Source organism: Delphinus delphis, chromosome 10 (assembly GCF_949987515.2).
Source record: "Delphinus delphis chromosome 10, mDelDel1.2, whole genome shotgun sequence".
Lineage (NCBI taxonomy): Eukaryota > Metazoa > Chordata > Mammalia > Artiodactyla > Delphinidae > Delphinus > Delphinus delphis.
Window position 1 is genome coordinate 67036419 of NC_082692.2, and position 14000 is coordinate 67050418.

General features: G+C 50.1%; 1 protein-coding gene across 1 annotated transcript in view; it reads left to right on the top strand.

Annotated features, from left to right (window-relative positions):
• The window catches only part of DOCK3 (dedicator of cytokinesis 3), a 402555-nt gene that overhangs the window by 378028 nt on the left and 10527 nt on the right, over positions 1-14000 (top strand). Inside the window, exons 40-49 of the mRNA XM_060022587.1 lie at positions 292-396; positions 4847-4988; positions 5997-6163; positions 6316-6402; positions 6881-7060; positions 7682-7765; positions 7896-8012; positions 9713-9834; positions 11078-11216; positions 11727-11874. Coding sequence (XP_059878570.1) covers positions 292-396; positions 4847-4988; positions 5997-6163; positions 6316-6402; positions 6881-7060; positions 7682-7765; positions 7896-8012; positions 9713-9834; positions 11078-11216; positions 11727-11874 — 1291 coding nt within the window. The remainder of the gene's footprint in view (positions 1-291; positions 397-4846; positions 4989-5996; positions 6164-6315; positions 6403-6880; positions 7061-7681; positions 7766-7895; positions 8013-9712; positions 9835-11077; positions 11217-11726; positions 11875-14000) is intronic.

Below are 14000 nucleotides of genomic sequence, written 5' to 3' on the forward strand. Positions count from 1 at the left end.
TATCCCTGAAAGTACAGGAAGCCTGAGCCTCTTTGGGGCTGAGTCCACTCATTGGGAAGGACACTCCAAGCAGCCTCTCAGGGCTGCTTCACCATCAGGTGACAATGGAGAGTGAAGACTTCCTCTCCATCAGGCAGTTCCCCAGGGAGAGGTTGATCAGGGCTAGGGGCTCACTTTTTATCTAGACCAAGTCACCATGTTCTCTTTCCAAAAGACAGTGTCTACTTAGGCCTGGGAGAACTTGCTTTGGACACCACTAGCAGTCAAGCCAACTGCCTTTCTCGTTCACAGAAAATGGAGGCCAGCTACTATGACAACATCACGGAGCAGCAACGCCTGGAGCCTGAGTTCTTTCGGGTCGGCTTCTATGGCAGGAAGTTTCCTTTTTTCCTTCGGGTGAGTCCATTCAGGTAGTCACAAGAACTTCTATCATATTTTACACGTAAGTTATTTATAACCTGTTTTTTTTTAACCTTTTTCCTATTCTATTGAATACTTCTTTTTGAAGGAATGACCAGCCAACAAAAAGCATTTGACTTAATTTGACTGGACTGGCTACCAACTTTAGACTCTGTTTCTCTCTGCAGTACTGTTTTGTAGCTACCTGGAATGTATGAGGGTGGTTTTCTTACCAAATCAACCAAGTTCCTGCAGGAAATGACCAGGGTGTGAGAATGTCCCATAGGTATGTTTAGAAACCTTCCAACTTCTGTTTCCAGTGCCTGGAATTCTCCAGTGTGACTGTTCTCAGCCAGACAGGACCTCAGTACAGCCCTGACCTCAACAGTAGGCGGTACAGCCAGGGTGGAGAATTATTGATTTGAGAGATTTCAGAGGATAGTCCCCTTGCTCCTGGGGTTTGTGGGAGCTGCCAAACATTGGATTTGGCTGTGGAAGGCCTTTCCTAGGCAGCCAGTTCTCTGGCCCATGATGATTACAGCCATTTTCCTCCACCATTGCTGGAAAGGCTGAGCTGGTATATAAACAGAGTGGAAGGAATGACTGAGCATAGACATACTGACACCAGTTAAACAGTTGCGATTTTTTTTCTCTTTAATCAGCACAACCCAGAGGCTCCAGGAGAAGTCAGCCTGGGCTTGTAGGCTGTAGCCCACACGGATTTGCTGTTCCCAAATGACCTAAACGAAGCTGTGCTGATGCAAGAGCCTCAGGGCTGCAGTTGAGACCTAAGAGTAGCTCCGATTGTCCCCAGTTCCAGTATCATACTAAGGTTCAGTGTCCAGGAAGCAGCTGGGAAAATTCATAGGATTCCCTTGATGTGTTTGGGATCCTATCTTACTGGGGAAATTGCTTTAGCCAGTGAGCAATAAGCTTGGTATCTCATCAAAGGTCAACTGAGCTTAATGGCTCCTTACAAAAAGCCAGTCTGCTAAGCAACAAAGTCCAGGCTGACTACATTTCAGATGTAAGGCAGGTCAACATGCACATTTCTTGGGCAGTAATCATTATAGGTTAAAATGAAAGTGATTTCTGCAGGAACTAGCAATAGTGATAGGGACAGCAAGCACACTCTGCCTGATCATGATCCCCAGAAGGCTCTAAGTCTATTGCACAGGAGTGTTTATAGTAGCAGAATGTGAATAAGTAGAGGATCTCCTCAGGAGACTGGACCTCCTTCATTCTCTAGGGACCATCCAGTCCAGGCATATCAGAAGTGGCATGTTTGTTGCCCCCATCAGCATAGATCGTACAACAGCAGTGGGGGTAAAGGTCAACAGAAGAGAAAGAAGGAAAAAAAAGAAAGAAAGAAAGAATAGTACAAGAATTAGAAACCAAAAGCATCTCTAGAAAGCCCTTTGATAAGCTAATGATTATAGCCCTGTAAGTTATTTCTTTCGCATTTTATCTTTGCAAATTATGCTTGTCATTTTATTCTCCTTGTTTAGTCCCACAATTTGTATGTCATCAACCAGATTTTACTCCAAAACATCATTATTTTGAGTATTACAAAATCAGGCCCTGATGTTCCCCATTTCTGTCTTTGTCAAGCAGGAGGTCTCCATCACGGTTCCACCTGGCTCCCACCCCTCATGCTCATGTCACAGGGAACATCAGTATCTCAGGGCTCTCACAGCTTTCTGACAAGTAGGACCTGGCATAGTACCTGCATCTGAGCCATTCATACAGTGTTCTCAAGTGACAGTCTAAATGTTCAAACATGGTTTCAAGGGTGCCAGTAATGGAGGAAAAATAACAAGAGGTGTTAGGAAATATCATCCATCAGTCCATCCTCATTTCCACACTAGGAGCTATGTTTCATGCATACAAATCTGCCTGGCCTGGCTACATGCTGCCTTCCCTTCCCTCAGCTGCTCAGTTCCTCTGTGGCAAATGGAATAAGTCCAGTGGAGGTAGCCGTTTGCCTTGTAAATGGCAAGGGCAAAATGGAAAGCAGCGGCAGCCAGATCTGTCTCATGTAGGGATGCTGGGGCTCTCGCCTGAGCAGACTTGAAAGCAGCAACCAGCCTCAAGGTCAATGCTCTGTGCCTTCCTCCTGCTGGGTCTTCCCCAGCACACTAGGCTACTCTTTCACCTTCCCACATAGGCCATCTATTACTCTAGCTCTGTCAGCTTGAGTTCTCTGGACCATCTGCCCGTCTTGCCTCACAAATGTGATTATCTGCTAATCTGCATGGAGACAGGAAAACATCCAGCCCTCCCTCCTTGGGGGAATTTCTGTTTCTCTTCATTTGACTCATGAACAGACACTGGAGAGGATTGTACGTTTGTGAGTGGATATGAAAAGGCCAGTTCTAAACAGTTACCTTCTTTGTCAATTCTCCTTATCAAGCAAGGGACTTAGAAATGTCTCTGTCCTCTGTCTGTTCCACTGGAGAGGCCAGCCTGCTCCTCCTGACCTTGACTTCCCTTCCAGTGTTGCCTTTCATTCTGATCCATCTGGACATGTGGCCTAGCCTTAGCTGAGTTCTCCCATAGTAAGAGAAGAAGTGAAAAGTGGGCAAAAATCCTATTCCAAAAAGGCTGAGGTCATCCACAGCCTGGCCTGTGATTATCCCTGTACTGGGAAACGTAGGGCTGGCCCTGTGGAACCTCTCTCTCCCCCTTCCTCTGAAGACGTGCCAAGAGGGGCTGCCAGTGCCTGACACCATTTGTCAAAGTGAATCTAATGAGGCAGCTAGGCAGGCAGACAGATGTCACCAGAGAGCTTCAGAGGAGCCTCCTCCAGCCACTCACTCTTGAACAGCTGTGAGGTAGGCAGAGCAGCAGGGTTGAAGGTGCCTTGTCATGCCTTCCATACACAAAGAGAAAAACTGAGTCCTAACCTGTACCAAATATGATGTAACATGAGGTTTTAAGAAATCTGTAATTGGGGACTTCCCTGGTGGCACAGTAGTTAAAAATCCACCTGCCAATGCGGGGGACACAGGTTCGATCCCTGGTCCAGGAAGATCCCACATGTCGTGGAGCAGCTAAGCTCATGCACCACAACTACTGAGCCTGCACTCTAGAGCCCGCGAGCCACAACTACTGAGCCCACGTGCCACAACTACTGAAGCCTGCGTGCCGAGAGCCCGTGCTCCACAACAAGAGAAGCCACTGCAATGAGAAGCCCGTGCACCGCAACAAAGAGTAGCCCCCACTCGCCGCAACTAGAGAAAGCCCATGTGCAGCAATGAAGACCCAACGCAGCCAAAACTAAATAAATTTATTTTTTTAAAAAAAAGAAAAAGGGCTTCCCTGGTGGCGCAGTGGTTGAGGGTCTGCCTGCCGATGCAGGGGACATGGGTTTGCGCCTCAGTCCGGGAAGATCCCACATGCCACGGAGCGGCTGGGCCCATGAGCCATGGCCGCTGAGCCTGCGCATCCAGAGCCTGTGCTCTGCAACGGGAGAGGCCACAACAGTGAGAGGCCCGCGTACCGCAAAAAAAAAAAAAAAAAAAGAAAGAAAAGAAAAGAAAAACAGAAAGAAATGTGTAGCTGGAATGATGTTCTGCTGACACAGTTGCAAAGGAATTGCTGCCAGAGAGGCTGACAAATGCCCACTGGACACTGGGCAACGTTTAGACTGTTTCTCCCAGCTAACAAAAGTGATCCTGGGCTTCCCTGGTGGCACAGTGGTTGAGAGTCCGCCTGCCGATGCAGGGGACACGGGTTCGTGCCCCGGTCCGGGAAGATCCCACATGCCGCGGAGCGGCTAGGCCCGTGAGCCATGGCCGCTGAGCCTGTGCATCCGGAGCCTGTGCTCCACAACGGGAGAGGCCACAACAGTGAGAGGCCCGCGTACCGCAAAAAAAAAAAAAAAAAAAGTGACCCTACAAAAGCACACACCTGATCACCCCCTTTTCTAAATTATTTGGTGGCACCCATAGTGATACTCCTTGGCACACACCTGCAGGCATGTTCAGTCACCCTCCCACCAGTTCTCCACAAGCACCTTCCTTCTAGCTGTGCCTTTTCCTGTCTTGGCTTGTGGCCCTGGTTGTCATTGTACCCACATAGATTGCCCCCCACTCTTCTCTACTGCGCTAACCCAGGTGGACCTTCCAAGGACTCTTTTCAGGCATGGCTATTTCCAAAATCTCACCCCGCCTCCCCGCTTGCATCCCTTCCTGTGTGAGGAGCCCTCCCTCCCTCAAGCTTCCTGCAGCCTTTGCCGTACCTCCCACCCCGGGCTGTCACACCACAGTGCAGTTCTCCCTTCTGCTGTCCCTTACCCTTCTTGACCATCATTTCCCTTAAGGCAGAGACTTAGTGCTGTGTCCATGCCTACCACAGGGGTTCCTAGGACACGTCTGTGGGATGAGGATGCAGGGGATGGGTGGCAGCAGGCGAGGCATTGAGTGTGCTCTCCCATTTGTGGCAGAACAAAGAATATGTGTGCCGTGGCCACGACTACGAGAGGCTGGAGGCCTTCCAGCAGAGGATGCTCAGTGAGTTCCCACAGGCTGTCGCCATGCAGCACCCCAACCACCCTGATGACACCATCCTGCAGTGTGATGCCCAGTGTATCTTTTGACACTTAGTAGGGGAAGGAGGGCTGGGATCCTGGGAGGTGAGGCCCACCTAGTCAGCTACCCCTCTGCCATGTCCTTGGCCATACAGGCCAGGTTACCTGTAAGTCCTGAAGCAGAGTGTGTTCTCGTTACTGACTGACACTTAGCAGGGCACTCGTGCTTCACAGAGGGGCCGTGGCATGCCCTTAGCCATGGGGGCCTGGTCATCAGCTGAACTTCAGGGGGACCTTTATCCCTCTGGTTGGCTGCTGCCAGCACCTGAGTCCCCACCCTGCCATATGAAGGGTCTGCCTAGGCAGCCAGCAGCAATCACTGTGGACTCTTGCTGCAGGGATACTCCACTTCTGTGTCCTGCTCTACTCCCACGTGCATCTGTTGTTACCCAGAGCCTTTGCCAGCAGGACGGAGGCACAGCTCTGTGGATGGGGGCGGAGACGGGGGGTCTGAGGCACTTGGAAGTCTGAATGCAAACACTGGCCTGCCCCTCATTCCCCACACACAGCTTCCTTGAACACCTCATGACGGTTGCCATGACTGTAGCAAGCTTGTTCCAGAGAGAGGAGGGCAGGTAGACTCCCATATGTTATCTCGCCACAGAGATCCCAAAGAGTACTTTGTTAAAATGTTGTTTTGCAGTAAATACAGTTTACCCACAGTGGGCAGACCCAGGCTCTTGCAGCTTTTTCATTCTGTGGGATGGGCACCTGCATTCTCCTGACCCCTTTCCCTTCTTTCTTAAAGGGGCACTGGAGAACACCTAGCTGTTGACATCTCACCTTGGCTGCGTGCTCAGGAGACTGACTGCTGGAGCAGGGAGAGGGGCAGTTAGGGAGATTCGGTCTGTGTTTGGGTCTGATCTGCCTCTTGAAATGCTGCTGCTGCCAGTAGGGAACAGGGGCTGTGGTGTTCCTCTCTCCTTTGGGGGGGATGACAGGGGTCAGCCACTCAGGTCCATCTCTCTTTCAGTCTCTCTGGGTTTCTCCTTCACTTCCTGCCCAGACTTGCAGATCTATGCAGTGACGCCCATTCCAGATTATGTGGACGTCCTGCAGATGGACAGGGTCCCAGATCGTGTCAAGAGCTTCTACCGCGTCAACAATGTGAGGAAGTTCCGGTACGACAGGCCTTTTCACAAAGGCCCCAAGGACAAGGAGAATGAATTCAAGGTGAACAAATCTAGGGAAGTGGGGGCAGTGCTTATAGCGAGGCCGGGGCAAGCCCCACATTCTCAGGAGCTCATCAGTGTCTCACCCTTCGGGCAGGCAGGGCATGGTAAAAATCACTTAATGGCCTAAACCTACCTGTGCCTTCCCTGCAGAGCCTGTGGATCGAGCGTACCACGCTGACCCTGACCCACAGCTTGCCTGGCATCTCTCGGTGGTTCGAAGTGGAGAGGAGGGAGCTGGTGAGACACATTTCAGATGGGGCTCATTTTCACAGCTGCTTCCTCAGTTCTTGCTTTGGGGCCCTTTCTCTAAGGACTGAAGAGAGAGAAAGAGTGCTTAGGCCGCCTGCCTGGCCTAGGCTGCTACAGGCAGTCCTTTGCTGGAGGCTTTGTGCACCTTCGTTCTCTCATTTAATATTCACAACACCCTTAGGCACCAGGTATTTTTTTTCTCACAATTTGTGAATGCAGAAACTATTCTCTGAAGTTCAGAAAGCCAGAGACCTCTGACTTCAGAACTGGTGCTCTTCTCTGTTTACTGTACTTCTAAGTGCCTACAGATTAGAAGAGGAAATTAGAAAGGGCTCAGGGAGTCCCAACTCCACAGGAACAAGGGCGGGGAATCAGAATCACAGGTCACAGATCCCTGCTGTCAGGACTGTGATGAGGGAGGGGTTGACATTGTGCCTGGGATGACACCATTGCTGTGTGCCCCCAGGTGGAGGTGAGCCCCCTGGAGAATGCCATCCAAGTGGTTGAGAATAAGAACCAGGAGCTGCGGGCCCTGATCAGCCAGTATCAGCACAAGCAGGTGCATGGCAACATCAACCTGCTCAGCATGTGCCTGAATGGCGTCATTGACGCCGCTGTCAACGGAGGCATTGCACGCTACCAAGAGGTGAGCTGGGGTCCCAGACTAAACCCTGGCTGAGAAAGCAGTTCTCAGGCGCCTCTCCTTGAGATTCCAGCCTCTTAGGGAAGCCTTCTCAACAAGCCCTCTCCTGGCTGTGCCTCAGCTGACCAAGGATGGTCCTGGGATGAAGCTTTAAGCTCCCTGCCACTCCCTGTTTCCATTGTTCCCCCTCTCTGATGGGGCCTTTTCTTCCTTTTTATTCTCTGAACTCTGACAGATGGGTAATCCATCTGATGATGGAAGGATATTAAGTGGCCTCCAAGAGGAGCCTGAGAGCCCAGCCCTTCACGAGAAGTGAGTTGTGGGCTCGCTAAGACACTAGTCCCCTCACCCTGGCCACCAGCCCTGCCTGCCCTACCCAAGCCAGCAAGGCTCCATGAGGGGCTGAGACCAGCATTCAGGCTTAGATTACTTGGTCACCTTTGGTCCTTCTTAAGACACAAAAAAACACATCTGTGATTGCTGGAGGTTCAAGCAGGCCAAGCTAGAGGTACGTTGGTGTGTGTACCTGCTAGGAGGCAGCCCGGCTACCTTTCAGGTGGCACCTTCAGACTCTTAGTAGTAGCCCTGGGAAGAGTCTTCCTGACTTGGCCTTTTCTTTCACAGGCCTTCTTTGATAAAGATTACATCACCAAGCACCCAGGAGATGCTGAGAAGATCACTCAGCTCAAGGAACTCATGCAAGAGCAGGTATGTCTTGCCAGGGTTGGAGGCCAGTGTCTAGGAGGGAAAGGCTAGGCACCACACGATAGCTGGATAGCTGCAGCACCCAAGGTCTGCTCCTTGGCTAACGGAGTAGTGTTGTCTATCACCCTACTAGGTTCATGTTCTTGGAGTCGGGCTGGCAGTTCATGAGAAGTTCGTGCACCCAGAAATGCGCCCTCTGCATAAGAAGCTGATTGATCAGTTCCAGATGATGCGGGCCAGTCTCTACCATGTAAGCTGATCCCTGTCCTGTTCCTGCTGCAGTATCACAGGTGTCACTTCCTCCAGACCTGTGCAGCAAGCCAAAGGAAGTGGGGTGGGAAGAGGGGCTGGAGAGGCGAACATGAAGGAAAAGCTGTTCCCACCCCAGGATAGCAGGAGGCAGAGGTGGGTGCTCTAGCCAGGGGAAGGACACCCAGTATCCTCTTATTCACTTCCTCCCTAAGAAGGAGTCATATTCAAGGACAGAGAATGTCCTTGAATGCACTGTGCTGGTGAAGAGAGGTTTTCATATGAGGAGGAAAAGTTTACGGCCCACATGCAGGGATCTCTTTGGAGATATTTTTCATCCCAAGAACCTACAGAGGTAAGGCATAGCCTGAGCCAGTCTTCTCTCCTCCCTCTCCCTCTTTCCCCTCTCTTTCCCCTGCCTCTTTAACCCCCTGCCTCCCTTCCCTCCCTCTTCCTCCATCATGTCTGATGACCCAGGCTTACATCTGAGAAAGCCTAGGCTGGGCAGTACTTTTGTACTGGCCTCTCTTAGAAGGGTCAGGCAGGTTCTGGGGCTGGCCCAGGCCCCAGAAGATCTCCCTGACTCTGACCTGCCTCCTAGGTCTCCATGGCAGGGCTTGACCCAAGGACTGATGCACACAAGCAGAAGCAGGGCCTGTATTCCGGGGCTAGTTTCCCTCCAGGGGTCTTACAGGGAATGCTGTCTGGCTGAGAGCAGGCTTCAGGTGGTATTGAGCACAAACTTCTGGTCTCTCTGTGTGTGAACTTCCCCATCACAGCAGGTGAGCCAGGCAAGCTAGAGCCTGGCCACTGGGGGAGCTCTCTAGCATGCAGGCTGTCAGGTCACTGCAGGAAAAGGCACAAAATGCTCACCCACATACCTCAGGGTGTCCAGGGCATACATGGAGGTGTCCTCTCCAGCTGCAGAAGCACATTTCAGCCTTCTGCTTGCTTTGGAAGAAGGGAGTGGAAAACCTCCTGCTTCTTCAGGGCAAGCTCAGAAACATTCCCAGTGCACCTAAGGCCCACAGATTGTGAAGGACTTCAGGAAACCTGGACAGTTGTGCTTTGTTTCCTCAGAGTCACAAATAGGGACTCAAACCAATGTGCTGTCACCCAGGAGGATTTGGGATCAAAAGTTTCTGCCAAGATGTCTACATACTTAATTATGCAAAAATAGAACTGTACTGTTTTCTAATTACTTGCATCAGGATTTTGTGTCCTGTCTCCCCATAGACTGTGTCACAGACAACTTAACCCAGGTCACTGAGAGCTGGGCCATTTAGCAATCCAATAAAACCCAACTCCAGTTCTTATGTAAGAGGTGTCCACTGTCTGACAGATGATAATCAGCTCTTCCTCTCCTGTTTCCCAGCTCTTGTTCTACTTTTTCTATAGTGATAAATGCCTGTTAACACACTCTTGTGAACTCAGACCAACCTCAGCCTACTCCAGATGTGCTCTTAGTGGGTTGACCTAGGCCTCACAGCCTCTTCCCCAGGCTGTGGTGTGGTTAGGAGGGTGCTTTGGTCGTGAAGGGGTCACTGCCCAAAAGAAGCCAGTAGTAGTTCAGGTTCAGCCAACAGTATATGATTTTTTTTTCATTTACATTCCTGCCACCAGCCTGCTTTTCCCTCTCACCTCTTAATTACTTTTTTATTCTTAATTATTTATTATGAAGGGGCATTCGTTTCTCAACAGGAGTTTCCGGGTTTGGACAAGCTAAGTCCTGCATGTTCAGGCACCAGCACCCCACGGGGAAATGTCCTAGCATCCCATAGCCCCATGAGCCCAGAGAACATCAAGATGACCCACCGGCACAGGTATGGCTTTAGGGCTGAGGAGGGTCCCCTCCACAAAGGTAAGTCTGAATGTCAAAGATCAGAGCAAGGAAGTCCAAAATAGTGCTTGTGTGTACGCACATGCCCTCTTACCCATGTGCACAGCAAACACACAGCTCCTGCTACAGGATCTACACTCTGCATCCAGTCATCCTGGGTGACAGAGGAGTATACATGGTATTGTGGGAACACGGAGGAGGGGGCATTTGGGGTAAGTCTTGAAGGGTAAGTAGAAGTTTGCTGCGCAGAAAAGAGTTGGTGTTAGGAAGGTGATGGAGCAAGATCCGGGCAAACTCACTAACATGTGCAGACACCTCAAGATATGAGCAAGCCAGTCTGCTCAGCACTACAGGGAGAGCCAAGTGGCTGGAATGCAGGATTCCAGGGCATGGAAGAGGGCCAGGACCAGCTCTGGATGGGCTCGCTTCATTCAGGCCTTTGGACTTGATCCCAGGGTGAATGAGGATCACCAGTTGGTTTTAAGGAAGAGGACAACATGGTGATGTGAACATCAAGGCGTCCCTGCTCTGCACTCAGGAGTCCTGGTCGCCAGGGCTCCACTGGGGAGACTTCAAGTCTCCAGGGCAGGAAGCCCAGGCCAGGGGATGACCCTGGAGAGGAGCCCTCACTTGGCTTTGTTTTCCAATGTGAGCAGCAAGTCAGCACAGAGGGTACTCAGCAAATAAGAAGGAATGAATGAATGGGGGGCTGCCTAGAACTGATAGAAGAGAACTGTTGGCAAGCCTGTGGCCACAGAGATGGAAGGAGGCCAGCAGATGGTTCACAGCCAGCTATTTCGATAGCTTCCCCAAACCAGGAAGATACCCTGACCTAGGAGCAGATCCTATCCGGGTGTAGGTACTGGCTCAGGTAAACACCCCATAGCAAGGAGGACCTGGGATCCTTGACCTGATTCAGCATATCTCTCATTCCTCCTGCGACACTGGTGATGTCATCAGACTGAGTGGCCATAAACCATTTAACTCTAGGTCAAGGCTATGCCAAGCTACCGTTGGCCCTCCCAGACTAGGGGCCTCTGGTGGGGTTCAGGACTGCTGCAGGCCTCAGATGGGTATGAGCATTGGCTATGGAACCATCCAAACCAGTGATGGCTAAGGCTTGGGGATGGCTGTTTTATATACACCCATGACTCTCCCTCTCACCACCTAGCAAAATGTCTCAGCTCCAGACCTGACTCCTCCCTATCTCCCACTCTTGTTCACAGCCCCATGAACTTGATGGGGACCGGCCGCCATTCATCATCCTCTCTCTCCTCACACACATCTAGCGAAGCTGGAAACGTGGTGATGTTGGGTGACAGCTCCATGGGCGAGGCTCCTGAGGACCTGTACCATCACATGCAGGTACAAGAACTGTCCAGGGAGAATGGGCCAGGGCACCATACCTAGAGGATTCACCTCTCTGCTGGCCTGAGGACTGGCATCCCTGCCTAGTTCTCTTGTTCCTGAATTCAGAACACCCAGAGCTATGGCAAAACTGCCTTCCCTCCACACCATCCCATGTTGCACTTCCCAGGCCTTCTTTCCCAAGAAGGAAATCTAGCTTCAGTCCTGGCTACTCTTAGAGATCCCATGGGAAAGCTCCTCTGACAGATTGCCTTCCTTCCTGGCATTCCTGATGGCTAAGTCCTGCTTCCTCCATGGGCACCATCACTAGAGTCTACCCAGCAGCCCTGCTTCTTTGGGGTTATAGGTGACCCTTAGTGCTGGCCATCAGCCGGTCCTCCATCAGGGCAAGGGTACAGTATCAGACACTGGGTCTGGGCACCTCATGGCATGAAGAAGCCAACTCTGGGCCAGTCTACAATCCTGGCCATTCAGACCTCTATCCTGCTAATTTTTCTCCCTTTGCAGCTCGCGTATCCCAACCCCAGGTACCAGGGCTCAGTCACCAACGTCTCTGTTCTGTCCTCGTCCCAGGCAAGCCCTTCTTCCTCCAGCCTGAGTTCCACTCACTCAGCACCATCCCAGATGATTACCTCTGCCCCTTCCAGTGCCCGAGGTAAGGATGGCAGGGCGCTGCTTGCAGAAGGGAGAGGAGAGAGCCTCATGGGCCCCACTTGTCCTCCTCTCATCTGTGGCTATGTCTTTGAAAGTGGCCCTGTGACTTAGAGAATGCTCACCTGCGCTTTTAGTACCAAGGACTCGAGGGGTCCTACCTCCAAATCTTTTTCTCTTGCTGGCCTCAGACCCTGCTCGGAGCAGTGGTTGCAGCTATGCTGCCACCAAGGTAGCTAGCCATCGCATCTCCACCTCAGTAAGAGGACACACAGCCTAGGGGAAAGCTCAGTTCTTTTCCATTGAAGTGTTTGCAAGAATAAAGCTCAAAGTTAAGGCAAAAGTGAGTTTTGTCTTGAATAATCAAACATGATGAAAAAGTATGAAAATTAAATTTGAAGACTAAAATTAACCCTGGAAAATATTATTATAAACGGTAACAACAGCCAAAAAATCTTTGTTCAGTTGGGAAAGTGTTAATCAGGAGATATGGCTCTGTAAAAAGCTATTAACTTTGCCAATTATTGCTTGATTTCTTCTTCAGTTGAATAAATATTGTTCTGAGCCAGCATCTTTTTCACATTCTGATTCTAATTCCTGCAGTAAAATTTGATTCTCTGTCCTTTTAGATAGAAGCATTCACAGTGGAATGGAAATTAGCTATGGTGACTAAAATCTAGCACTTCCCAGGGTTGGCTGTGCAGAATAGTAGCAGAAGAGAGTGGTGAGCTGGTCACTGGCTGTTGCTTCCAGGCTTCAGAGGGGTGGAGTCTCTTTGTTCTTCTCATTATTATGAAGATAAACAGAAATAGCACAAATGTATGACATAGAGGGTCGTTGAGGGAAAAAAAAAAACCTTTTCTTTCATAGCACGCAAACCTGAAAGGCCCACAGTAGCAGTGATGGAGAGAGAGATGCAGTGGCCAACTGGGAAAAGCCTCAGCAGACAGCAGAAGGGGGGTAAGGCTGCAACAGGCAGAGTTACAGACTTTCACCCTAAGCATCCAGCCCAACCCCTCATTCCCTGTGGAGGAAACAGGTCCAGTGAGAGGGGCTTAAGGCCATCCAACCAGTTTGTGGCCAAGTTGATTTTGGAGTTTGAGTCTTTACACTTGCCAGCCATCAGTCTGATGCCCATTCCACTTCCATGATTGCCTCCCTAACATGGACCAAGGCACTCAAAAAAGGGGAGCCAGCATTTGGAAGCAGGTATTTCTAGTGTTAAAGAAGAAAAATGATCCAACAAATGGGTGCATGTTGAAGATTTGTCAGTATGTGAGGGCTGCAAACATAGAGAAGCAACAGTGATTTGTGCTATAAAGAAGGTATGTCAAAAGATGGTTTGGAGAATAAAAAGGAAGGAAACCCTGATAAGTCAGCCATGACTTCTGTAGTGGAGGTTAGCATTTGCAGTGTCTTAAGGTAATGCTTCTGAATAGAGCTGCAGAAACAGATTTTGTAATCTAATCTGTTGTGTGGGTTTTTTCCTAACCTGAACACTCTCTAAGATATACTCAGCCATATCTAAGTCTGTAGCTGGGTATTCTTGCTGAAGTCAGATCTCTGAACCATGATTATCGATAAAAACAGAGGCAGCAAAGGATGGACATTTTAACTCACTTCACTCTGACATTGCTCAGACACTTCCCCTAGGCAGTGCCTGGTACTCGGTGCCCTAAAGAGGACAAAGACGCCATCAGGGACCTCACAGTCTTTCTGGTACCACGTTTGTCCTTCCAGCTAACGATATACTAATCTATTCCCTCATCAAGCTTTTACGAGTGCTCAGTAAGAAGTCTGCGTTGCTCTTACACCCTCAGAGTTGAATAGAGAGAAGTTATGTTCTCCCTGTTTGGAAGTGATCTCTTTTTATTTCAAATGGCTTGGTTATCAATTGCTGCATAATAAACCACCCACCAAAACTTAGCGGCTTAAAACCACAATTTATTATCATTTTGCGGGATTCTGTGGGTTAACAGGGCTCACTGAGCAATTCTCAGTTTGCAGTCTCTCATGAGCTTGCAGTCAGATGTCACTGGGGGCTGGAATCATCTCAAGACTCAACTAGGCTGGACATCCAAGATGCCTCGCTCACGTGGCTGGCAGGTGATAGTACCTGTCAGCCGGGAG